This window comes from Pecten maximus, chromosome 9 (genome assembly GCF_902652985.1).
Source record: "Pecten maximus chromosome 9, xPecMax1.1, whole genome shotgun sequence".
In the NCBI taxonomy this organism is placed as follows: Eukaryota; Metazoa; Mollusca; class Bivalvia; order Pectinida; family Pectinidae; genus Pecten; species Pecten maximus.
The window spans coordinates 41095464-41123185 of NC_047023.1; the positions used below are offsets into that span (position 1 = coordinate 41095464).

Here is a 27722-nt window from a genome sequence, read left to right on the forward strand (position 1 = left end):
CAACAGACCAAGTCTTTATAAGTCTTCTTCCACTTCAGGTTAGACCTGACGCTCCGTCTTTTGATCCTAAAGTATAATTGTAAAGTATGGAAGTTAAATGTATTTATACAAGAGTAAGACGGTGAGAGGAACCACAATAGTCCTCCCATTACCTAAATAGAAGGTATAATTTATTAAATAGACCAATGGCATTGCTAAGATTCATAAAAGTAGCATTAATCTTTAGTGAAGTAAAAGCACAGCATCTCTCTGTCAGGCCTATAAATGATGACTTGTATGTAATAAAATAACCAACAAGGATTCACTCACACATGCATTCAAACATTCATACTAGAATGTTGTTACAATATACAAAAGCAAGACTTGCTAGAGATAGAAATATATATCTGTATATATACCATGTTTGTTTTTTAAGTTTCAAGCCTCATACTTAAGGCTTTTCTATGTGATTCTAGATGGATGGGACAACTTATGATGGAGCTATATATTGGCGCTACTGTATCACTCTTTAATTTCCGTACTAATGTTTGTTTTACTATACAACAGGAGCCAAGAACGCCCCAAAGCCCAGCGTTTAGTCTCGTAGTATTTATGTGTCAAGTCTAAGTGAGGAGATGTGTGTTGGTTTTTTATCAAACGAATAATTCTAACTTTGTTTATGTGGTGTGAGTGTAAAGATGAACAAATGAACCGTTAATACCATTATTTATACATATCAACAATATTCATTATTCATATGTATATACATGTATTTCCTTTTCTGTTTTCTCTTGGGGCGAATTGAATATATATTACTGCTTTATCTTTGTCGTCGTATACAAATTATTTAAGGGTAGAATCAAAATATTATTTATATACAGTATCAACAGTCTTTAATTATCTCTAGAATAATATAACGGGTTTTTTTTTCTCGTTCTCCGTTTTGAGAGCAAAATATTATTACTACAGCGATGATAATCATGAAATATACAGTATTTACATGTTTATATAATTATGAATGCAAACCGCAGAAAATGAGTTTGTACTACTAACTGCAAAGGTACGTTTAAGAGTCATCTATATACGAAGCAAAATAATGTTAAATTTCACTTCAGGAATAAGTATTTAAAAGTTTGCCGAAAAATAGTCATGTAACATACCAAAACATTTGTTTGGACATGTAGTTTCTTACGATCGCCAAGAATTTGCTGTAGAAGCTATCATCTTCTTCTATAGAGTTACTTTGTATTATCATGTAGCATGGAATTATTCTAAGTCGCAAAAATGAAAACCGGAAAAATAGCCAAGCTGTTATGCTCAAGTATATAATCAAGTGTCTATAGAACAGAGCATTTGTTTGACCGGATATGACTTTATGTACGTATAAACACTTCTTTTGTTTTTAATTTGAAATGCAAACGGTGGCTATGAAAAATATAACATAAATATGGCATAAAGGGGGGCATTTCAATCAAAAAGAATGCTCCTATATCATACCTTTAAGACATCTGATCATAGTAAGAAGGACATTTTTAATTCAAATTGTTCAATTGTGAGTTTGTGGCCTCTTTCTGAAATAGGCATATTTTACCCCAAACTCAACAAGCGAACATGTTTGTTTTCTAAAAACAGTCTAATTGTCATGTCTAGAGCTCTTAATAGTGTCTAATAAGAGCATTTTTGATGTTTGAAACGCCTCCTTATATGCCATATTTGTTTGATATTATTCACGACCGCAATCTGCATTTCAAAGTGAAAATAAAAGCAGTGTTTATACACTTTTGCATTTTTTATGACAGTCATTATTATATTTCAAATAAATGCTAAGGACATTAGTATATTCCAGAATTATGAAACTTTTATATGATGCAGTTTCATAATTCTTATCCTTTACAGTATAATTATTAGTAGATCTACGCTTTTAAATGTTTTTTTTTTCAATTGAGTTTCTTTTGTATGATAATTTCTAGAAATTGTTCTGTACATTCACAACTTAAATGAACAAATTATGTGTTGTACATATTTACCAAATTGACCCCGTATTATATATACCAAATGATTAACTTACCTGATAAGTGTCGTATCATACATCTAGTGTCTGGTAATTAATGATAAGTTACAACCTTACCTGACATCACCAGTAACAAAGTGTCCAGTCACACATCTAGTGTCTGGTAATTAATGATAAGTTACAACTTTACCTGACATCACCAGTAACAAAGTGTCCAATCACACATCTAGTGTCTGGTAATTAATGATAAGTTACAACTTTACCTGACATCACCAGTAACAAAGTGTCCAGTCCAATCACACATCTAGTGTCTGGTAATTAATGATAAGTTACAACTTCACCTGACATCACCAGTAACAAAGTGTCCATTCCAATCACACATCTTCTGTATGGTATTTCACGAGTTTCTTCCATGTCTGACACTCCTGGTGTTAGTACAGGGTACTAGTACTCTTATATATCCTCTTGACGCTTGATTTAATCATCGATTCATAAACCTTTTATCTTGATCAAATATCAGAAATAACAGGTTTGCTGATTATTTATGAATTATAATGGGCATATTGATGCTGAAACTAATTAATGATTAAACGTTTAATTCTTAAGGAATATTTGCATTGATAGTAAGTTTTGTTCCTCGGGAAATGTTATTTCCCGTCCACTAAATAGTGATTGGTACTGCACCGTGGATCTTCACATTGTGTAACTTAATGCTTATGTTTTTCTTTCAACTTATATTTACACAAGAGTCTTTTAAAGATTTGTGATTGTATTTCGCCGTTTGTAGTTTTCTCTCAAATTTCATTCAGCGTTTCATCCTGTTTCATAAATCCTCAGTTTGGTACATTGTTGTGGATATGTATTTGGTCCGAGGATTACTATCAATGTAAATACAGATTAATTACGATCATCTTTCAGGGAGGTTAAGTTATCTACTCTCTATCCTGACAGATTATATGATATCGAGGTGTGATATTTAGATACCCCCGATAGACAGACATGATAAACTAGGGAATTAGTCCGATCAAATATGTAATAATCAAAATTTAATCGGAAACATATTTTGTGTATCTTAACCTGGTATCCTGCATATCATACAAAGGCAGTAGTGGCTATTTCTTTAGGGAAACAGCCACTTCGCTCGCATTAGTGTGGAAAAATAGTGCAGCAATTGCCCTAATTCCTCTTTATCAAAGAAGTCAAACAAAAAATTAATTAAGGTAATGATTAAACTATTGTTTGTCAATTAGTCCTTCATACAAGCGTTCTACCTAACAATGTATCTATGTAAATAATGTAGTTAAACATTGTACCTAGTAACAATGTATCTAGGTAATTAATGTAGTTAAACATTGTACCTAGTAACAATGTATCTAGGTAATTAATGTAGTTAAACATTCTACCTAATGTATCTAGGTAATTAATGTAGTTAAACATTCTACCTAGTAACAATGTATCTAGGTAATTAATGTAGTTAGGCATTCTACCTAGTAACAATGTATCTAGGTAATTAATGTAGTTAAACATTCTACCTAGTAACAATGTATCTAGGTAATTAACGTAGTTAAACATTTTACCTAGTAACAATGCATCTAGGTTGTTAACGTAGTTAGGCATTCTACCTAGTAACAATGTATCTAGGTAATTAACGTAGTTAAACATTCTACCTAGTAACAATGTATCTAGGTAATTAATGTAGTTAAACATTCTACCTAGTAACAATGTATCTAGGTAATTAATGTAGTTAGGCATTCTACCTAGTAACAATGTATCTAGGTAATTAATGTAGTTAAACATTCTACCTAGTAACAATGTATCTACCTAATTCATGTAGTTAAACATTCTACCTAGTAACAATGTATCTACCTAATTCATGTAGTTAAACATTCTACCTAGTAACAATGTATCTAGGTAATTAATGTAGTTAAGCATCATTAAGATTGAAGTATGAAATCTCTAATGCTTATGTATACGTGTTGTTTTTATTGATTTTGATCTATAACTTACTTAGGTGCTCAATTATTGATTAGTTCATAACCTAATATAAAAGCTCATAAATCTGTAATCAAAAGTTATACATACATTATTCTATTGAACTTCCTTCTTAGATTGAGTATAAAGTACGTACACAGTACGTAGTTATTTATATTTATAGGATCGTAATGGTTGGTCTGTCACATATGCAAGGTTCTGTTGTTTTTAGTAGTAAACCCGTTTATGATTGTTAAACAGTATCAAAATAAACGTACATATCATGTATTATATATCTGTTTTCAACGTGTTTACTACATGCAGTTGTACTTTAGCAACGCTAAATCGGACGTTGTGTTGATTTCTCTAAGTACATCGAGTTACTATAAAGGGAAAAAACACCATCAAACACCATATATATATGAAAATAATACACGACTAGTAATATAGCGATAGAGTTATCAAACACACAAAGTACGTTTACCCAATGGTCCGGGAGTGGTACAGGCAGTGCAATGTGATAGAAAACGAAACCTTGATTCCATCTCAAAATCTATAAAAAAAAATCTATAAAACGATGGTACAGTATGAACATAAATATGAATTTTCATGGATAACCTTAAAAAGTACAAAGATAATAAGACCAGGTACTCCAGAGAGTAACCGTCTTCTGATTCATCAATGATACCAGTTATAGGAATCCAGGTCAAATCCGGGCTAAGTCACATCCTCAAATGAGAACTAAGGCGATGACACCACTAGGTATATTAACACGTCTGACGTCATAAAGAATATTTCTAAATGAGGTCATTATTTTGATCACAACACTTTCCATGGTCTTTATCAACCTGCACTTCTCGTACCATCGTGTTGTTAATTTCTCCATCTATCAATATCGAATCATCTTAAGGATCTAAACGCCGTATGTAGAGATGATATGTAATACAAACATAACTATATTTTTCTTTGTTTATCTACTAAACTTGTGTAACTGTTTCATGTTCTACGTCTCTATGTGGGGCAGATTGCATCGAAAATTCGACAATTTACTCGTCTGTACTGTCGTAATTACTACATGACTAATTATATATATTTGGAATGTATACACATTATATTCAGATGCATTTATCTGCCATCCATCAAAATATGCAAGTAATCATATCTTCATTATTTGCTTTAGTAAGAATTAAACCACAACTGTTGACGATGCATGATTGACATAAGGCAGTCCTTTGTAGTACGAATTAACCCACAATTGTTTATGATGAATGATTTATGTAAGGCTGTTCTATGTAGTAACTACTAAATTGCATGACGTATTACTACTCCAATCGAAGTACCAATATTTCTCATACCTACAAGGTAATTGATAATTAGGACTTCCAATGTTTTACCTATTAACTGGTTAATCAACACTAAACCGCTGAAAAGATTATTGCAATCCATTTCACGCGCTTTTGTGCTGAAGGGTTAGTAAGTCTGATGTTTTAAAATGGTTATTTCGCGATATAACGTCATGTTTCCGGGGCCTTAGAGACAAGGTAGACTTCAATGTTGAGAACATGGGAATGTAGAAACGAGGTTGTAGGTATTCCATAAAAAAAAACTCTGCATCTCCGGTAAAAACCATATGTCCTAGATATATACATTGTATATCAACATGATGGTAATCCAGACATTGATATAGGACACCCCAGTAGTAAATCAAAAGTAAAATCTAATATTAGTTATTGGTGTATCTTACGTTTTGAGAAAGGTTTATGATCTGGACCAATGATGCCTATTGTTATGTGGTAAGCTGTAAATTCACAAATTCATAACATTCTGGGTAATATGAGGTAAGATATCGAGTCGGAGTGTTTAAAAAGTCAAATACAACAAAAACAATATCAAAATCTTTCAAAGGAAAATTTTATTCACATAAAAGGGTACAGTTCCTTTTGTAGTCAATATAATGTTGTTTTAAAAAGAACAATAACTCCTATATTGGTTGAACTGAATCAACCAATATAAGAATAATAATCATATTGTAAGAGGATAAATCAAAAACTGTTCTTATCTAATATCCTTTAAATAAACCAGCTCCTTCGTCCCCCATTAAACGAAAATTAAAAAAACAAACAAAATAAAGGGATCCCCACTTTCTCAGATTTTTCTCCTTTTTTTCATTTTGCGCTTGAGGAATCAATAAGAATTTTGTTAAGCACATTGATAGAACATCTGAATTCTCCTTAGTACAATTTGAATGAATGGTGATAAGTTTTATTTACATGGCATTTTTTCTCTCTCTCTTTGTGACTTCTTCAGCAGTAGATATATCTGTGTGTACACTGTGTATAGAATTATGTATGAAAACATGATATTTTGCTTTTATTGTTTGTGCTGCGCTTGATATACCTGTGTGTATAGGATTGATAATTTATATTAAAACGTTCAGTAACAGAACATAGTAGATAGGTTTTGTTGTAACCTGCCTTTCTATAATTCTAGAGCTAACTACGGTAGATGGACAAATATTGTTAGAAATGTATCGATGAATTGCAAGGACAAACGATAAGGTATATATCATTGTTGCAATATCATCTTGTGACGTTAATCGTGTCACCGAAATATAATTTGATTAATGACGATTAAATCAAAAAGCTATTGTTGTTTGGTAATAAGGATGTTGTGACAGTATAACGAAGTGTTTGGTATGACGTTATCTGCCTTTGTCTTGTGTGATGTAGTGTCATATGATTGTTAACAAAATAAAAAGCGATTCCTTCAAAAACTACGAAAGGATGTGAGAGCGCTAGAGAAAGGGATCCCTTCATTTATATGTTAACTATGAGAAGGCCAGTTCATGCTTTTTATACTGTATATATGTATATATACACACAAATAACAATCATGAGTGTGAACTATTGTTTAAACGGATATCTCGTATTCTGGACAATTATGTATTTACTATGTGAGACAACCATACCTAGAATTATATGTGTAGAACACAGGATACTTTGTCAAATAACAAATTTGCATTAAAATATCTCGCTTCGTTAGAGATACGTATCATTCTATATGGGTAGTCTCCCGTGGAACGCTGTTCACATGAAGGGTATTCCAGTAATACATTTCAAAAATGAAAAAGAAATCATCAATAATAAAATATGACGTAAATTACTAAATGAGCATTTATTATTTATTATTTGTTGATTTTACAACTAGCTACTTTTCCAAAATGTCTGGGTAATTTAATTAGAGTTCAAATAAAATCTTACTGAAATATCAACTGTAGCTCAGAAATGAATGTTATTTATTCTGTAACACATCTGTGTGAAGTCTATGCCATATATCTGCCTTAAACTAATACTATGATATTTAGTTGATTAATACTTTCGTTTAAGCTTCAGTTTTATATAATTCATGAAATAATCCTTAATCAACATGCATTGCCATTTCTAATTAAAAAGAGCACATGATATTGTGAGCAGTAGAAGTATAAACATAAAATATATACATTTGTGCATAGTCTTTATCAATATAAATCATGATTAATATAATCAGACAATTTCATTTACAAACAAGCAACTATAAGGCCTACCACCAGCTAGATAATGTGATGGGTAATAGTGCAAATATAAAGTAGGTATGAGCAAAACATTCATTTTTGGCCTTCTACAAATTTTTGATTTTAATTTTACATACGCACAAAAATTATGTTGATAAGAAAGAAATACGGTAAAATTACGACAGGTTGTAATATTTTCTGGGAAATTCTTTCAAGCTATAATGTATTGCGCGATTAGTACAAGATTATTGCAGTCTATTTGTCCTTGCGAATATCCGGCTGGTCATATTTTGCTGATTTGATAAATATGGTCATAAGTATGCGTATGAAATATCTATATTGTTAGAACAATTTTTCAAAGCATGTGCAGACTGCACATCTAACGAGACGTTTTTGTCTTACAACCAATGTCTTCTTTTAAGTAGGACGCCACGACTAGATTTGACAAAAATGGTCGTTCATATTAGTAGACGATTAATTACAATATCACCAGTTCATGCATAGCATGAATAAAAAAATGTTAGATTTTTCTTTCTAGATTGATATAATGAATCAAATCGATAAAATTTAAGTATCTAAAAAACCCAAATGGGGTATAGCATTGATATTATCTATTGAACACATCTTATTCCTAGCGTTATGTTTTAATCCTGCTTGTAACAAGTGATTTTATTGACTTAAAAAATTATGTTATCATCCTGTAACGTAACAAGAATTCTACGGAAGTGGATTTGTTGCCTTCGCAGAATGTTGGGTGATTACATGGAAACATATTTTCTTATTTTAGTAACAGTGACCTTGACATTCGGACCTGAAAATTAATTCCAAGCAAGCACTTGTTGTTAGGAAGATCTGGATGAAAATTGAGTTTGATCAGCCCGAGGGAATTTGAGTTATCGCACGGAAACCCTCTGTCTGGACGACCACGTTGATTGGCTGATACTGTATAGAAGTAGATTTTCACAGAGAGTCTGTACACCAGATCAAATTATAAGGATGAATTTGAATACATTTAACTTAATCCTTAAATATATCAAATAACGTGAAAAGATATATAAAGGGCTTGGAATGACCAAAATATGTTCCTTGGTATGTTCCTTGTACCGATATTGAAAATTGAAGTAATCAGTTACATATACATTTCTGATGCTATATTGTAACTATATTGGAAGACACAAGCTTAAACTAACATAATTCATTATTCTATAGATCTATATACATAATGATATATAATAAACAATCTATATTACCTGTAATAAGCAGACATATCCTATCATCTACTCATTGACTGACGTTCGCAACAAGTGATCATTTGGGAGCGAAAACACATCCTGTGTTTCAAACTTTTAAACGTAACCAATAGTTCTAGTTCATATAAAATCAAAATTAATTTCTATCAAACATACCTAACGGTATCAGTTTATGTATCCATGGTATACTTGACATGGATAAGGACTTTCTTTATATTTGTATACCACCACGTAATTTCCAGAACGTATCCGTTAACTTTAATACCTCATACAAAGAGACGGTTTGCGCTCTGGAAATTAATGTCTCAACTCAACTCTACAAGGTTGATAGATGTATTATCCGCATATTACTTTTTCTTCAGAAATGATGTCTTGTATTTCTAAATTTCGAGGAAAAATGGTAATTTTTACAAGATTTCTGGAGAAACATATCCTTATATCTCTATTTCTGAAAAATATACATAACAAAGTCAGTAAAGAAGCGCCAAAATAGGACTAGGTGTTTACACTTGCTAGTTTGGTACATAGGGATATAATAAAATATCTTACTAAGAGACGAGCAGTTTATTTGAAAGACAAAAAGACACTAAACACCCTTTTACACAAGTATGAGCAGTTCGGACAAGCTTTTCTTCAGCGTATCAGTAGTTATAATTGAGCGTTTTCATGTATCAGCGTTATCATGTATAATGGTATCTACGTTATAACATATCAATAACATCAAAGCAAATTGCCGCCATTATATGGAGATGCAATGTCATTTAACATTTGTGGAAGGATATACTGCAGAACTAGAATTTTTTCCGGACATTTTTGCGGATAAATTTTGCGGAATTGTAATGCAAGAATTGAACTCCTGAATATTTGAGAACTTAAAAGACTCAACAAATTCCACTCGCAAGTATATCCATATAACAGTAACACAAACATGGGAGATGATTAAGAAACCACTCGAGTTATAAAAAAATCTCTTTTCTTTGATCTAGCAGATAACATTAGATTTAAAAATCGATATACGCCAAAACGTATTAGATTCATGGTTTCTCACTCCAATCGTGTTTATCCATTAACTATACATAAATGTACGTCAATTCTAAATCAGGCAATGTTCTAATTTGTCTTAGTTCTGTTTTCTTTCCAGTAGATTCTAATCCGAAAGAAATTAGATGGAAATCGTTCAAAGGTCCTATCCTTTTCAAAGGTATGCGACGTTTATCAGACTGTCTTATTGTGTTAAAGAGATGTGTTCGGAAGTAGGTAATCACGCATACCGGTTATATTGACAGGAGAGACATACCAGAATGATCCACAATCCGATTACGAAAGGCGGAATGTACCGAAATTGACATCCATGTCACTCTGGATACGGTTGTTATGTTTACGATGATGTCATTGCACGTGCCACCGTTCTTTTCCCTGTCCGTCTTGTTTATCTATTAAGTTCTGGACCAATATCTACCCTAGATCACCTACACTCAATAAGATCGGGTTACTTGTCACTTCTGTAGATTGCTTTCTAATATTTCAGCAGTTAAAACCGGCCTTTCAACAGTGCGAACTGTTGGGTTTTGAAACTGTTCCGTAAAATCCGTTAACATCCACGTCATGTTTGTTTTGCTATACAAAGTCTGAATTGGCGAAGCTGCATATTGCCCCATCCGGTTTACAGTCGTTAAGTCTCTAAGCATTTCATTGGCCGCTATAAATCCCACTGTTCGGTCCCTTCTATAATATTCCCTAACGGTCTGAAAGTAAATAAAAATAACATCATTAATCAAGATCATGACACTGCCGGACAATAGTTTCATCAATGTTCCTTATATTACAGAAAAGCTTAGCTTAAATATTCTGCAAAGGAATATTCTAAGAAAAGAAAGGAATTTCCCTCAGTTAACGAACGATGATCAAACTAGGACCTGGTTTGAGTCTAGGTATATATTATTGAACGATCTACCAACGGTCAAGGTCATTTAAAGGCAGCCCCCCGAAATGCATACGTGTATGTGTGCGTCACTTTTGGGAAACTGTGGTATACTGGTGTTTGTTTCGCGGTATATTGGTGTTTGTTTCGCGGTATATTGGTGTACTATTTCGCGGTATATTGGTGTTTGTTTCGCGGTATATTGGTGTTTGTTTCGCGGTATATTGGTGTACTATTTCGCGGTATATTGGTGTTTGTTTCGTGATATACTGGTATTTATTTCGCGGTGTATTGGTGTTTGTTTCGCGGTATATTGGTGTACTATTTCGCGGTATATTGGTGTTTGTTTCGTGATATACTGGTATTTATTTCGCGGTGTATTGGTGTTTGTTTCGCGGTATATTGGTGTACTATTTCGCGGTATATTGGTGTTTGTTTCGCGGTATATTGGTGTTTGTTTCGTGATATACTGGTATTTATTTCGCGGTATATTGGTGTTTATTTCGCGGTATATTGGTGTTTGTTTCGCGGTATATTGGTGTTTGTTTCGCGGTATATTGGTGTTTGTTTCGCGGTATATAGGTGTCTGTCTCCTTGTGATAGTCCGGAAATAATAACGATTTTATAGCGCTATTTCACTGAGACGTATTTCCGAAGACACTCGTTCTGCTGACAACATGTGAACCAGTAGTTCCACTCCTAAAATGCTGAGTAGAAACTACCATTTTAGAAAACCTGGTATGTCTAGGACAAGGAACTGAACCGAAATCCTCCCTTACAGGGGCTGACACAGAATTGAGTCAAACTATTCCCACTAAAAAAATAACTATCACGACATTTAAATATAAAGTAATACTGAGCCACTGTGGTTTTGGGTCGAAATTTGCCATACTAATTTTATTGGCAATCATACAAAATTGCCGGCAGGTTATGAGCCATAAACGGTTGTTTCGCTCCCCAGGGAGGAATATTTTTTTTCAATACTAGTAATTTAAAAAAACAACCTATGGTTTCTTCACGTTTTTGGCCTCGTAGCATAAAAGGCCTTATGACTACAGTGTACAATAGTGATATAGATAGCTTCAACATGCCATCTTAATGAATTGTTTGTTAATACTCAAACCTGTCACTTACAACATGTCCTTATACCTACCTTTTAAAGGTGAACGAAAAAGCAACGCATTAGTTATACAGAGATATTTTGTTTTGAAAGTATAGCCGATTTCTGATGTATCTTTATGGTACTATTGGACTAGCGGAACAAAGCAAGATACGAAAGAGAATATGAAAGGAAAATATCTGGAGCCATTACAAAAACAATTGGTAAAACAGCATGACAGCAAGGTGAAACAAGATGCAACACCACCACACCCCCCTTCCCCATCGAAATAAACCAAATAGCAAATTCAACGAATATAACAGCATTTTAACACACATTATACTTTGCAGTATTAATTTTCGTTTGTTTTCATGTATTCTATTCATGTACGCTTGATGTCGACCTAAGAATATATTGTTTATAATACCTGCCTATCATAGGATCTGCGTTTTTAAGAAAATATTGTTTTGTTTGCTCGCTGGTTCCGGAGTTTCACACAAGGATCTGTGTGTTACACAGTAAAACATACGATGTTGATTTATAGATATGCTCTATGGTACCGTATTTCGCTCTCAGCGGGAGTCCGAACCAAAGTAAGCTGCTGATCAATATATGAGTTCTGTATTATTTAGAGTCACTGTAGAAGGTGTTATCGCGAATATGTCAGTTTCTACACACTGCCGAGCCAGTTTTATACAACCTAGATGTGATCATATCGGCTTTGTGATTATGGTAATGAATTAAAACGGCCCTACATATATTGCGAGATTATGTGGCGTGCCCCTAAACACTGAACAGTTACTAGGATAAGGAAGAATTTGTAATATACCAATGAGCAAATCCATAAAGTTTTACTTTCATTACCTGTTTTATCGTATTTGTTCGTTACGTTTATTGTCGATGCAATTTCCAATTAAACATTTATGGTAAAAGCATTTGGTTAATGATGTATCGACCAATTCCACTCACTATAATTATGTCATACTACAGAAAAAGTTAGTTTTTGCTATGTTTGAATTCCAGTTAACGAACATCGCATTACCTGATTCGAACCCAGAATTTTATGACAGGGGCCTTTCACTTTGTACTATTATATAGCAATCTCATTTTATAAATTATGAGTTAGAGATGCGATTTCGTTTAGATATTACGTTCGTATTATGCACTCGTCCTTAGGTTTCAAATGGAATAATTGTGTGTGTAAGTTATTTGTATTTAGAATACTTCATTACCTATTGTCAGTAAAAGTATTTTTAGCTTGATTTTAATTTTGAATAATATCGACCAAAATTTTTGAATCCGCAGTTTCAAGTACACATAAACATATAATGGACACCCTTTAACGGAAGTGAAACGGTCTGTTCCGGAAGTGTAGATTTTTTATACACGAGAGCGAGATCCAATTATAATTCTCCCATCAAATCCATGAAAGTGTTTTGTTTCTCCATGGATATCAAGTACGTATTGACATTTTCAAAAGGTTGATAATTTCTCACAGCACATAAAAAAATTACATGTCAGAATAATGGATAGAATAAATTAAACATGGGAGAATGTTTATATAGGCTGCACCCGAGTGTTTCATGTAAACATTAAATCAACTGCTATTAGCACACTGAAATTACTACCAGGCGAATGATGTTTACCGAAGCCAAGTTTTATACGTGTCGTATAATTTAATCAATTTCCCTAACATCCCCACATCCCCAGGTAAACAACTCTATCTAAAATAGATTTTATAACAAACGACGAAGATTAACATAATATCAATCCCTCATTATAAAGGTGTTTTGTAATGCCATAATCTCCATCTGGGACCAGTTTAAACAATATTCCTTTACTTGTAAAATTCCTTAACGTAAACTTTTCCATAAAAAAACATTACAGAATTTTAGGAAGGTTCCACAATTAAGATAATTCCCTAAAATTATGTTATGCTTTCTTTTGGAAAAAATTATCTAAGGAATTTCAGTAAGTTAACGTTGATAGGACTAACTAATCATTTTAGATCCTGTTACATCAAATTTATACTGGTGAAGGTTCTCGGAAAGACCTGTTGTGATCCACTAGTCTATTGATTAAGGGTCCTTAACAAGTAGACATTAGTAGAAAATCAACATTGATCTTCTGGGGTCGTTGCGTGACTCTGATAATGTATTTCAAAAAAGCCCATTTCGTGATTCCGGTAAATTTTTAAAAAGGCAATTAAAAAAATGACAAATTATGCCGTAAAATTTCCTCGATACTCTAGGGTCTCTTCGAAATAGCGTATAAAATCGTAACCCCTGCAGTTAACCCCTCGAGGATGACAAATATATATCCACAGCGATATTGTCACATCTCTCACCAGTTTAAAATAAATTCCTTAAGGTATCCCCGATGCATTAATTCGCTATTTTGATGCATAAATCTACACTTTAAAAATCTAATAAACCATAACAGTGGGGAAATTACCGCACTAAAATGATGACGCTTTCAACAGATCGATGTGAAAACAAAGGCTTTGGTATACAGTAGAAAACAAGTATGGCTTACCTACCATTTTGTTGCCTCATACATACATACATACATACATACACATACATACATACATACATACATACATACATACATACATACATACATACATACATACATGGCAAACTTTGTGGAGCTTCACTATTCACAGGTAGTTGTTTTTAATTGTGTATTTAAAGTGTCTTACTTCAGGATAAAAATAAGAACAATTTCAAGTCTGTGTATATGTAGTTATTGACACAACAACATTTACTAGTTTGTGTATATGTACTTATTGACACAACGACATTTCCCAGTCTGTGTATATGTAGTTACTGACACAAAGATATTTACTAGTCTGTGTATATGCAGTTATTGACACAACAACATTTCCCAGTCTGTGTATATGTAGTTATTGACACAAGAACATTTCCCAGTCTGTGTATATGTAGTTATTGACACAAGGATATTTACTAGTCTGTGTATATGTAGTTATTGACACAAGGATATTTCCCAGTCTGTGTATATGTAGTTATTGACACAAGGATATTTACTAGTCTGTGTATATGTAGTTATTGACACAAGGATATTTACTAGTCTGTGTATATGTAGTTATTGACACAAGGATATTTCCCAGTCTGTGTATATGTAGTTATTGACACAACAACATTTCCCAGTCTGTGTATATGTAGTTATTGACACAACAACATTTCCCTGTCTGTGTAGGGGTAGTTATTGACACAACAACATTTCCCAGTCTGTGTATATGTAGTTATTGACACAACAACATTTCCCAGTCTGTGAATATGTAGTTATTGACACAACAACATTTCCCAGTCTGTGTATATGTAGTTATTGACAAAACGACATTTCCCAGTCTGTGTATATGTAGTTATTGACACAACAACATTTCCCAGTCTGTGTATATGTAGTTATTGACACAACAACATTTCCCAGTCTGTGTATATGTAGTTATTGACACAACAACATTTCCCAGTCTGTGTATAGGTAGTTATTGACACAAGGATATTTACTAGTCTGTGTATATGTAGTTATTGACACAACAACATTTCCCAGTCTGTGTATATGTAGTTATTGACACAAGGATATTTACTAGTCTGTGTATATGTAGTTATTGACACAACAACATTTCCCAGTCTGTGTATATGTAGTTATTGACACAACAACATTTCCCAGTCTGTGTATATCCAGTTATCGTGTAATTGTCTGCATAGTTATCACTTGGATCTAGTATGAATAACAAACGACAGATACACTATTTTTATCGTAAGTTAGCAACACATCAGTAAAATAATCAATCCATGGTAAATAGAAGTTTTAAGTATTTATAAGTACAATCATCAATGTTCTCTTCTGTACGTAATTGAAGAAAAAACTGATGCTAAAGCCAAAAGGCCTTTTGAAACACATGCATAATGAAAGTTAATATCGAAAATCGGATTCGGAATCGTGTCAATACATTGTATTATACTCTCTTTTTGACAGTGTTAAGTTATTTCTTTTGATCATTGTTTATCATGATACATCTATTTTGCGTTGGAATGAATAAATATTAAAAATGATATGATCTCCCGTTTGGCTGATATTACTTGCCATTCCGGTATGTTATTAGTGATGTACCACAACACATTATACTTGCCACAGGTAAACGAACCACACATTGTGTGTATTCCTTTGGGAATAGTACTTGTCACAGGGAGACTCATCAAGCTAAAACGTTCACCTTGGTGATATTAATTGCTATGGTGCATGCATCCAACTAGTGAGAGATATTAATAGTCAAGAGGACTTATACCAGATCATTGTCTTGTACATGTATATTACTTGACACGGGTAGACAAATGGAATTACGACATTCTTTACGGTACTCGGCACGGGTATCCGAAGTATCATGTTACTTTAATGTTCCATGAATAAATGCATGTTACCTGTTCCTAATCTACATGATTTTAAGACAAAAATATGTACTTAAACTTTAATTACGATAACGAGATGGAACTTTAGATTTAGACTTTATATTTGCCAACTTTTTTGATATGTTAATGTGTTTTTGTACATGAAATCTTATCGGTAACATTTTACAACGAAACTTACATATATGTTAAAATCATTACGATATTAATTGACAGAGCAACCTTTACAGAAGTAATGGTTTGTAATTTGCCGTACTGAAAACATCTTATCGCGTTCAATTAACATGTTTATCGATCACGTGATTGATTTCTCTAGCACGCGCCGAGATACCTGACGGGAATGAACAAGTTTGTACATTTCAAATGGAACGTAAAAAGGGCTTGGAGTCGTATATCACGCGTTATCGTAAGCGATCACAAAATCGATCTCAACTTTGGCATTTGGTTTAATAGTCGATATAGAGCTGTCCATATTATACATGTAATAAGCATTCCGTTAAGGAGTCGTGTTCGGTATAACGTGGAAATAGAAAGACCACGTGACAAAGAAATATAATGAAATTTATATCTGGTATAAAACAGTTGAATACACAGTAGTTATTGACATGGATATCTCCGTCAACCAAACCACAGTTTATTAACCGCCTATAAAGTAACGTAAATATAACACAAAATAGTATTTAAAAATAATTTGACTTCAGGTATTGAAAAATTATCACAATAATGAAGATTTGAGGTACTTTTATAATGGAGTCTTCACGTTGATTGGATGATACAGTAAGTGACTAAACTGCTTTAAATCCTTTTAATTCGAGGTCTTCAAAACCACATTAACATAACTGCAATGACGAAACACAAAAAGGTGGAGAAACCTATGTTCGATATTATTAACTATCATCTCGATTATCAGAATTGAATTTAATTGAATTCGCCGCCACCTGACTTTGAAGAACTTTAAATGAAAGGTATACCCAAACAACAGGTCAATATTAGCCGCAACATATAATGTCCAAACGACAAGATAACAAGTGCTGCTAACGAGACAACGAAATGAAGCCAAATTGAGACCAGACCAATACATCTACCATGAAATAGAGTACTCTATTGTGTCAAATAGTATAATTATAGACCAACCCTACATCACTCCCACTCAACACATTCCTATCTTAATATTCTGTAATTTGTACACGACTGTGTGGGTTGCGACCCTGCTGATATGACTGGAAGTTAGCCGGCAGCAGAATAGGCCTTAATATACCGATAACAATTTTGAAGGAAATGCTAATGAAACATAATGAAATATACATATCTGAGATAAAACTAGCTTTTGTTACTATTGGTATAAATGTGAAAATCATGTTTATCGAAATGATGAAGCCAGCTATTCTTAATAAGCATGACATTGGTGAAGTCCCGTCACTACGCTGTGTATAGGTTCAGATATTGTTTACAAATTTGTCTGACGAAATGTCATAGTTTGCTGTTCCGTGATGACACTTAAGTTTGGTGAATGTTGGTAGTATGTTGTTGAACATTCTACTTAAACTGAAATCTGCGAAAACAAGCCTTTTTTTGAAAATTACTTTTTTTATAATATTTTACGTTTCGTTTTTTCTTGATTTCAGTTTTTTAGTCTCAAGCATTAATTAAGACTACGAAATAACTTATTAACTATTGCCATATAGCTAAATCAATTTCTTAATATCGGTGAATTCTATGCAAGCTTGGAATGAATACATTTGAAATACTGTAATACAAAACTGAGCTATTCTAAGACAAGATTCACTCACGAGTCTTATTAATACTACATAAATCTGGATCAGTTCTATCAAAAAACATAATCAACCCTCATAATTCTGAATTTATTTTAAATTTGTTATTAAGCTGTGCACTTTTTTTTAACAAATTTGTAATGAATTCATTGAAATGTGTGATTTCGTTTAGAAAACTTTTACTTACGAGCATTGCATTTTGCTGACAGTAAAGAGACGAAGAAGATAGCCTCGGTCCTGGTTCGGAAGTTGTGACGTAGGAACCAGTAAGTACTGGCCGGGGTCAAGGAAAAATCTACCGGAAGTCTCCCGGTATTCCGCGTACGTCTCCTCATTTTCAGGCATTAGTGGATCAGTTCTATCAAAAAACATCTTATTCAACACTCCAGTCGGGCGGTTAAACAACTGTAAACAAAGAGTTGAGAGGTGATTAGGTCATTATTTATAATGCTCACCACTCAAGGTTTTCATATCCTCATCGTTTTGATACTATTAGAGATATTCAGGCAATTTTTTTAAAATGCAACATAATTTTATAAACGTTTTACTATGAAAATCAGTTTCGGTAAAGAGATTTAAGAATTGAATACGCTGAATATTGAGTACATAGAATAGCAATAAAGAATACCATCATAATAACGAAACCATCATTTAAACTGCAATTGATTAAACAAGGGTAAACTGTAAACAAAAGTGTAGATTTGCATGAAAACTCATGAACAAGTACATGGAGAATAAGATAATGTTTAGTGTTAGCAACTTTTCTTCATCGGCGACACCCGCCATACAAATCTAGGTCAAATCGACGACCAACAACACCCGCCATACAAATCTAGGTAAAATCGACGACACCCGCCATACAAATCTAGGTCAAATCGACGACACCCGCCATACAAATCTAGGTCAAATCCGACGACACCCGCCGTACAAATCTAGGTCGAATCCGGGTTAAGTCACAATTCCAGATGAGAGTTAGGGTGATGACAATGCATATCAACAAGCATCAAACACGTCTGCGTTCATATCACATAAGGAACTAAAATATTTCCAAATAAAATCATGATGTTAACCATAATTCTTTACCGGGGTGTTCAGATAAGACGATAGTTCGAGTACATGTTGGATAATACTGCAAAATCTGTATGGCGGTCAATCCCGACATCTTGTACACAACAGAGGTTGTTAAGTCTATATCAATTACAGTGACCATTTTTAATTGTACACGGATATATATAAAGGCGTAAAGGTATCTCTAGCCCACCTGGAAAACTTCAAATCCTATTGCATAGAGTCCAATTCCGTCCAATTTATCCTGACGGCGGTAGACTTGGAGAAGGGACACGACTAGTGGCAGGCGGCCATTGAACCTGCGCTGGACGCTCACTGAAATGTAATATTTGTAAAATGGGAATAACATTATTTCTTCATCTGAATCACAATGGAATTATACGAAAGGTAAACATTCACATTTTACCTAGATAACAATGAGTTAATTTACAGTTGAGGTTTTAACACAAAAATAAAGTTGACTCATGAAAACGATAGGTAATTATATAGTTGATACTTTTATATCAATACATAATCCTAAAGTTAACATTTAATGAATAACAGGTAAATATGTAATCAATGTATTAAAACAACAGGTAAATATGTAATCAATGCATTAAAACAATAGGTAAATATGTAATTAATGTATTAAAACAATAGGTAAATATGTAACCAATGTATTAAAACAATAGGTAAATATGTAACCAATGTATTAAAACAATAGGTAAATATGTAACCAATGTATTAAAACAATAGGTAAATATGTAACCAATGTATTAAAACAATAGGTAAATATGTAATCTATGTATCAAAACAATAGGTAAATATATGATTTAATGTTTGACAAACAATAGCTAAATATATAATTTAATGTTTGACAAACAATAGGTAACCATTCGGTGTTTTTTTTCACTAACAATAGATGTACCTAAGCAATACGTTATGTATGTCACCTTTAATATAGGATAGGGTTGAATTTACAAAAGAAAAATATGAGAGAAATAACTGTGTTTTGTTCCAAAATCGATATAATTCTACTGAATATAACATTGTCCAAACTCAGCAATCTATATCTACCCTAAATATTATTATCTAAAAAGATAAAGAGTTCATGGCAGATTCATATCAAATAATGAATATACGCCACACATTGAATTCATTTAAATAACTTGGTAAACACAATCCGTACCAGTGTGATATCTACTGACTAATTGTTATAGGTGTAATCAAACCACGTGACAATGGTATGTTTCCTGTACATGTTTACTGATTACCAATGTTTTTACAAAAGTTGGGATCGATTCCCTGACAAGGCATCACAAATCGATGTAGCGTGTATGGGCATCATATGATGGAGTATATAAATATAGGTACAATGTCGGCAGCGCGTGTTTCCCTTTATAGATGATGTTGTTTGTGTTGTTGTTGGGGAAACGTAAACAGGACGTGAATGATTCCTTGGTATTAAGGAAACACTATTATTATGATACTAACATACTACGGACATAGCAAATTTGACCAGAAAAAGGAGTATTTTGAAAAACAAATACTGAAGAAAGATCGTTTTGAAATGAGATCACATTTGTATTTTAGTGATTATTTGTTGTTTTCAATATAAGTCAATAAAGCAACTCAATAAAAGATTAGATGAAGTACATAGAAGAAATCCATCTCAGTTTTCAATAAAAAGAAACAAAAAGATCTCAATTAATACAAGATAAAATATTAAATATTGTAAGTTCATAGGCATGGAGCATTTAGTTGTTTCCTTAATGTTTACATAATACATGGTTTTATTTGTGTTTGGGTGGTAGTCTTTTTTCACATTTGAAGTCATAGGTTTTGTATTTCTGTCCGGTTTATGTAAGTACTTACCATCTGGGTGAAGGTTTATTATATACTGTGGGTTTGAGTGGAACGTCTCACACTCCAGCCAGCCACCAGCGTTTAGGTTAGATCTCCACCCTCCTCTGATACTGACCTGGTATTCTGAGGAATACAGAACGTCAATTTTAACACTATCGCATAATTAATGTTATAACTTTTTTACTTTCACATTTTGACTAGAATGTTGAGAAAGCGTATCGCCCATCGCCCCGTGATGATATAACAGTTCTATGACAATACAAACAAGGACAAAAGGCTAAACTCACAGGACGGGAATGACCTTACACAGCAAGGAAGGACAACATGACCATCTATATCACAGAAGGGCATGACCTTACACAGCAAGGTAAGAAAACATGAACATCTACATGTATACCACAGGAAGGGCGTGACCTTACACAGCAAGGTAAGACAACATGAACATCTATATCACAGGAAGGGCATGACCTTACACAGCAAGGTAAGACAACATGGACATCTATATAACAGGAAGGGCATGACCTTACACAGCAAGGTAAGACAACATGACCATCTATATCACAGGAAGGGCATGACCTTACACAGCAAGGTAAGACAACATGAACATCTATATCACAGGAAGGTCATGACCTTACACAGCAAGGTAAGACAACATGAACATCTATATCACAGGAAGGTCATGACCTTACACAGCAAGGTAAGACAACATGAACATCTATATCACAGGAAGGTCATGACCTTACACAGCAAGGTAAGACAACATGAACATCTATATCACAGGAAGGGCATGACCTTACACAGCAAGGTAAGAAAACATGAACATCTATATCACAGGAAGGGCATGACCTTACACAGCAAGGTAAGACAACATGAACATCTACAAAAACAGGAAGGTAGATATCAGTTGTTAGGGATTGTAAGTGTTTCTTTCATCACAAATGGAACCTGTCTTAGTGTTTCTCGTCAATTTAGGGCAAACAATTTACTGGCCAGTGAGGAATATATTGGTCGTATAAGGTTGTTGAACTCATTATACTTCGTATAAACATGTATATAGGTGGTATAAGGGATGCTGAGCTCAGATCGTGGATACGGTGTCAGTATGAAGTTAAATGACAAACACTGGCTTTGACTTACGACTCCAGCGTGACTGTATTGTTGCATAAATTGCTTTTATCGGTATGTTAATTAAACAGGGTAGTAATGGTGGTATTCCTGTTCTTTATAGTACACTACCATCAAGGTTTATACGAATCAATAGCTGGTAATCAATACAACAAAGGATATACTCACAGCTGACTAACGTATGATTTATACTATTAATTCGTATTATGGTTCAAATAACTACCGACAACGTTTTCTGTTTTAGAATTGATATTTTCATTGATTTTTTAATTATAAAGTCTCCAATGTTTATGGTTCCCTGCCCTGATATGTCATTATTTTAGTTCGAGCAGTGCCTACCAGTCCCATGTTGTATAGGCAGATCACATAAGTTCCAATACGTAATGGATATTAACGGGTTGTCGCAACTGTATTACGAAATAACATATATTCTTCACCTTGATATACGCACGAAGCAAATGTAATTGGCCCATATGATTTATTTCTAAATTACTTTAATCTACTCCGGCATTCATACAGGGAATTATCGAGCTTATCGCGTTGATATAATATGTACATATGGGGAATCAAAGAATGTGTCGGTCGGCTGATGAAGCCGTCTCTGATGACGTCAACCATTACCATGGTATCCAGGTAGCTGATCCCACGTACGTTCAAATGTGTCGATTCACGCTGATACTTCGTATAATATACTGATCGATTTTCAATGAGTTCACAACAATATACATAATTTGGTTCAAAATCATGTCATATGATTTATGTTTATTAACCTGATATCATTGATACATACCCTACACTTCATTCACACCTTGAAGTCTATTTGTATTAGTGTAGGTTTCCTGTTTCTATGTCGATAGTATTGTCTTACATACATATACAAATTATATGTACTAAGTCGGTTTTAAAGTTGGTATTTTCTGTTGGTGTTGTTTTTTCTCTTCAATCGATATGTATTCGACCAATACTTGTCCTTGTATACGCTTGTAATTGTATTTCACATATGTTATATGTTGTTTCCCAAAGTGTTCCGAAGGTGTACATTTATAGTAATGTGTGTCTGTTCTGTGTTGTTCCGAAGGTGTACGTTTATAGTAAAGTGTCTCTGTACTGTGTTGTTTCCAAAAGTGTTCCGAAGGTGTACATTTATAGTAAAGTGTGTCTGTTCTGTGTTGTTTCCAAAAGTGTTCCGAAGGTGTACGTTTATAGTAATGTGTGTCTGTTCTGTGTTGTTTCCCAAAGTGTTCCGAAGGTGTACGTTCATAGTAATGTGTGTCTGTTCTGTGTTGTTCCGAAGGTGAACATTTATAGTAATGTGTGTCTGTTCTGTGTTGTTTCCCAAAGTGTTCCGAAGGTGTACGTTCATAGTAATGTGTGTCTGTTCTGTGTTGTTCCGGAGGTGTACGTTTATAGTAATGTGTGTCTGTTCTGTGTTGTTTTCAAAAGTGTTCCGAAGGTGTACGCTTATAGTAATGTGTGTCTGTTCTGTGTTGTTTCCTTAAGTGTTCCGAAGGTGTACGTTTATAGTAGTGTGTGTCTGTTCTGTGTTGTTTCCCAAAGTGTTCCGAAGGTGTACGTTTATAGTAATGTGTGTCTGTTCTGTGTTGTTTCGAAGGTGTACGTTTATAGTAATGTGTGTCTGTTCTGTGTTGTTTCGAAGGTGTACGTTTATAGTAATGTGTGTCTGTTCTGTGTTGTTTCGAAGGTGTACGTTTATAGTAATGTGTGTCTGTTCTGTGTTGTTTCCCAAAGTGTTCCGAATGTGTACGTTTATAGTAATGTGTGTCTGTTCTGTGTTGTTCCGAAGGTATTCATTTATAGTAAAGTGTGTCTGTTCTGTGTTGTTTCCTAAAGAGTTCCGAAGGTGTACGTTTATAGTAATGTGTGTCTGTTCTGTGTTGTTTCCCAAAGTGTTCCGAATGTGTACGTTTATAGTAATGTGTGTCTGTTCTGTGTTGTTCCGAAGGTATTCATTTATAGTAATGTGTGTCTGTTCTGTGTTGTTTCCTAAAGTGTTCCGAAGGTGTACGTTCATAGTAATGTGTGTCTGTTCTGTGTTGTTTCGAAGGTGTACGTTTATAGTAATGTGTGTCTGTTCTGTGTTGTTTCCCAAAGTGTTCCGAATGTGTACGTTTATAGTAATGTGTGTCTGTTCTGTGTTGTTCCGAAGGTATTCATTTATGGTAAAGTGTGTCTGTTCTGTGTTGTTTCCTAAAGAGTTCCGAAGGTGTACGTTTATAGTAATGTGTGTCTGTTCTGTGTTGTTTCCCAAAGTGTTCCGAATGTGTACGTTTATAGTAATGTGTGTCTGTTCTGTGTTGTTCCGAAGGTGTACGTTTATAGTAAAGTGTGTCTGTTCTGTGTTGTTTCCTAAAGTGTTCCGAAGGTGTACGTTCATAGTAATGTGTGTCAGTTCTGTGTTGTTCCGAAGGTGTACGTTTATAGTAATGTGTGTCTGTTCTATGTTGTTTCCCAAAGAGTTCCGAAGGTGTACGTTTATAGTAAAGTGTGTCTGTTCTGTGTTGTTTCCTAAAGTGCTCCGGATTAGTCAATATGTGTCTGTTTTGTTTTGTTTATCTATGTAGATTGCTAGAGTTTCTGTGCGCTGTATTCATGGTGTAATCGACAATGTTTGCTCAATTAAATATGTAACATCGACAACACTCAGTATAAAACTATACCAGGTCGTCATTAACCAGTCGCAAATATATCACTCTCGTACGGTACACATTGATCAACCGTTCCACAATGCCAAACGAAAAAAAACAATGCATACAATAAAACACAAGAGGACTGAAAGACATAAGTATCCGTCAAAATCATTGTTTTGTATTATGTAAACTACTTTTATGTGCTTTGTATAGAAATATCGTATATTTACGTATATAACTACACTGCAATACGTATATCGCTTCTGTGTTTTATTCCTTCTTTACGTAATACGCAAATAATGCCAACGACTTATAATAAGAATGTTTATAACTTCAATCTTACCGGCTTTGTCGCTGATTCCATCGTGGTCGAAGTCGGGGGAGAGGTTACATATTATCATATTGCAGTATTCACGCCGGAAGTCCCTAAAATTCATCCAGAATTCCCCGTCATCTTGTGTAGTCAATTCGAGATCTTGTTTGATATCATCTATCACCCGGTCCCATTCATCACTCCTGTTGTGTACAAAGTGGTTATTTATTTGAATAATAATTCAATTGACGGATGAAATGAAGTTATGTTTTTTTTTTCAATGACGAGACGGTAGACGCCCGACCACGCCCCATTCTACTCTTTATCCTCTAGGTTATCCGTCTGACCACGCCCCATTTCACTCTGTATCCTCTTGGTGTCCCTAACCCGTCTGACCACGCCCGTTTCACCTTTATCCAAAATGCCCCCTTTCACTTTTTATCCCCTAGGTGTCACTCACCCGTCTGACCCCGCCCCGTTCCACTCTGTATCCCCAATTGGTGTCACTCATCCGTCTGACCACGCCCCATTCCACTCTTTATTCCCAACGTCCCGTTTCACTCTGTATCTCCTAGGTGTCACTCATCCGTCTGAACCCACCCCGTTCCACTATGTATCCCCCCCTTGGTGTCACTCACCCGTCTGACCACGCCCCATTCCACTCTGTATCCCCCCAGGGATTACGAACACGGATGAGTTTGGCCGTTGTATCCAGGTACGGTATCTCCTCCACACCTGTGATGACGTAGGAATGATTCGATACCATACCTTTCTTCTCCCGCTCGGTGCGCCCTTCCTTATCCTGAAGAGAGAAACAGTGATTATCCTGTATCAGTAAAGTATGATTGATTGCTCTAATGAAACATCTCCAATAGTTAAAGTGTCATCAAATGACTCACGCAACTTAATCATTAACCATATACATGTATTTCTATAACTTCTGTGTTTTCTGAGATCATAGAAAAACATTGCCTCTTCTTTTTTAAAAGTAATTCTTTGGTCTTTTTTTTTACTTAGATAAAGCATAATAAGAGCTATCATAAGTAATCTTCATTGGCAGCTTTCTAGTTTTACTGTCATGTGAAATACGATTACCAATCATAAGATGATAAACGGGAGACCGCAAATCCATATAGGAACAAGTGGAATTTTGCAATTAACACTCTTAGTTAAATAATGCATTTTCGCAAGATGGCCGGGTTTCAATTCACCGATCGGTAAAATCGGCCACATGTCCGATAATTTCCCCGGATCACCGTTTTCTCTCCATTACCCCGCCACAAGAACAATTTTTAGTGATTCTTAATTGTATAAAATATTCAATATAAATTACTACATCTGAACTATCTTTGCAATCGTTCTTATTAAAAAAAAAGAAATTATTATTTTTAAAAAACTAGGACGTTCATTCTCTTCCGCGTTAATGTTCCAAACACATGTATAGCTACCTTGAAAGTAAAGTTGAGAGAAAAAATAAGTAAACATGAATCTTCCTGTCAATTTTAGCCAATGAAAGCATTACTTACAATACTTAGACAGCCAATCACAGCTCCGCATTGATAAGCTGCCCGGATAAGATAAAAGTCCTGTTCCCGGAGGTCGGTGGGGTTGTACCATTCGGCTAGACCCCCGGTCAGGTCAGTAAAGGCGTCAGCTTCAAACCCGTATTCGAGCGCCTCGTAGGATTTATTTAGTCTTAAAAGACAAAATAGTTCAGTTTATTAAACCTTTAGCTTTCAGTTACACAAAGCAAAACAAATAATGTTGATATGGCAAACAAAACCTTTTTTTCTAACTAAACGAATGTTTAATTGAGACCAATGTAAAATACAAGGAGTACAAGACCAGGCGTTCCGAAAGGGTTAGAGTCTTCTACGTCATTACAGAAAGTATCAATATAATCGCAAGTAACTTATGAAAAGAAAATCTTTATTTTCTATAATACGATTGTCTTAATCTCAAAACACAAAACATTTCAGATTACTCGAACAATCAATTGCATAAATACCCCAGAAAGTATTAATATCAAATTGCAAGGAATAAATAAAGAAATATATATAAAAAAAAAAAAAAAAAAAAAACGTTTGAGTATCTAGTAACGCCCATCCTAATGAGCCTGTACTTGTCTAATACGTCAATGGATGATCGAGCTGGCCGTTAACTGAACCTTGTGTGAACACATTAAGTCTATAATAGTAATGATGTCCGTACCGTGTCTAACTTATCACTCTTACACTTCCGATTGTTCTCACCCTAGGTACTGGCATAACTCAATATATGCTTTATAATATTGTTATGACGAATTTTCTCATTTTCTCGGTGATGTTTCGTGCAGGTCCGTGCCAGAAAACCGGGCTGAAGGATATTTATAACATCTATAATAGTCAATGATTAACATTCGTCCTTCAACTCATAGCAACAAACCTAAAACAGGATCAAAAGTTCAAAATCCCTAAGGAGAGAGTAATAAAGGGACACCTCCATGCTTTGACAATTCCTTATGATAGAGCAATAATGGGACACTTCAATAATTTGACAATTCGTCAGGAGAGAGTAATAATTGGCCATATCCATGTTTTGACAGTTCCTTAAGAGAGAGATATCAAAGGGCACCTCCATATTCTAACAATTTGGACACCTCCATGTTTTGACAATTCCTTAGGAGAAAGTAATAATGGGACATCTCTACCTGTTGTAAAATGTATGTGTTAGTCCGGTTGTGTGTGTGTGTGTGTGTGTG

The 27722-nt window shown here is 34.2% G+C and overlaps 1 protein-coding gene across 1 annotated transcript in view; it reads right to left on the reverse strand.

Annotated features, from left to right (window-relative positions):
* Positions 1-5853: 5853 nt before the first annotated feature.
* Positions 5854-27722, reverse strand: part of LOC117334650 (calpain-9-like) — a 60414-nt gene continuing 38545 nt past the window's right edge. The window contains exons 5-11 of the mRNA XM_033894391.1: positions 26509-26677; positions 25621-25784; positions 25013-25185; positions 20906-21019; positions 19245-19366; positions 18171-18388; positions 5854-10506 (exon numbers count right to left, since the gene is read on the reverse strand). Coding sequence (XP_033750282.1) covers positions 10461-10506; positions 18171-18388; positions 19245-19366; positions 20906-21019; positions 25013-25185; positions 25621-25784; positions 26509-26677 — 1006 coding nt within the window. The 3' untranslated portion in view covers positions 5854-10460. The remainder of the gene's footprint in view (positions 10507-18170; positions 18389-19244; positions 19367-20905; positions 21020-25012; positions 25186-25620; positions 25785-26508; positions 26678-27722) is intronic.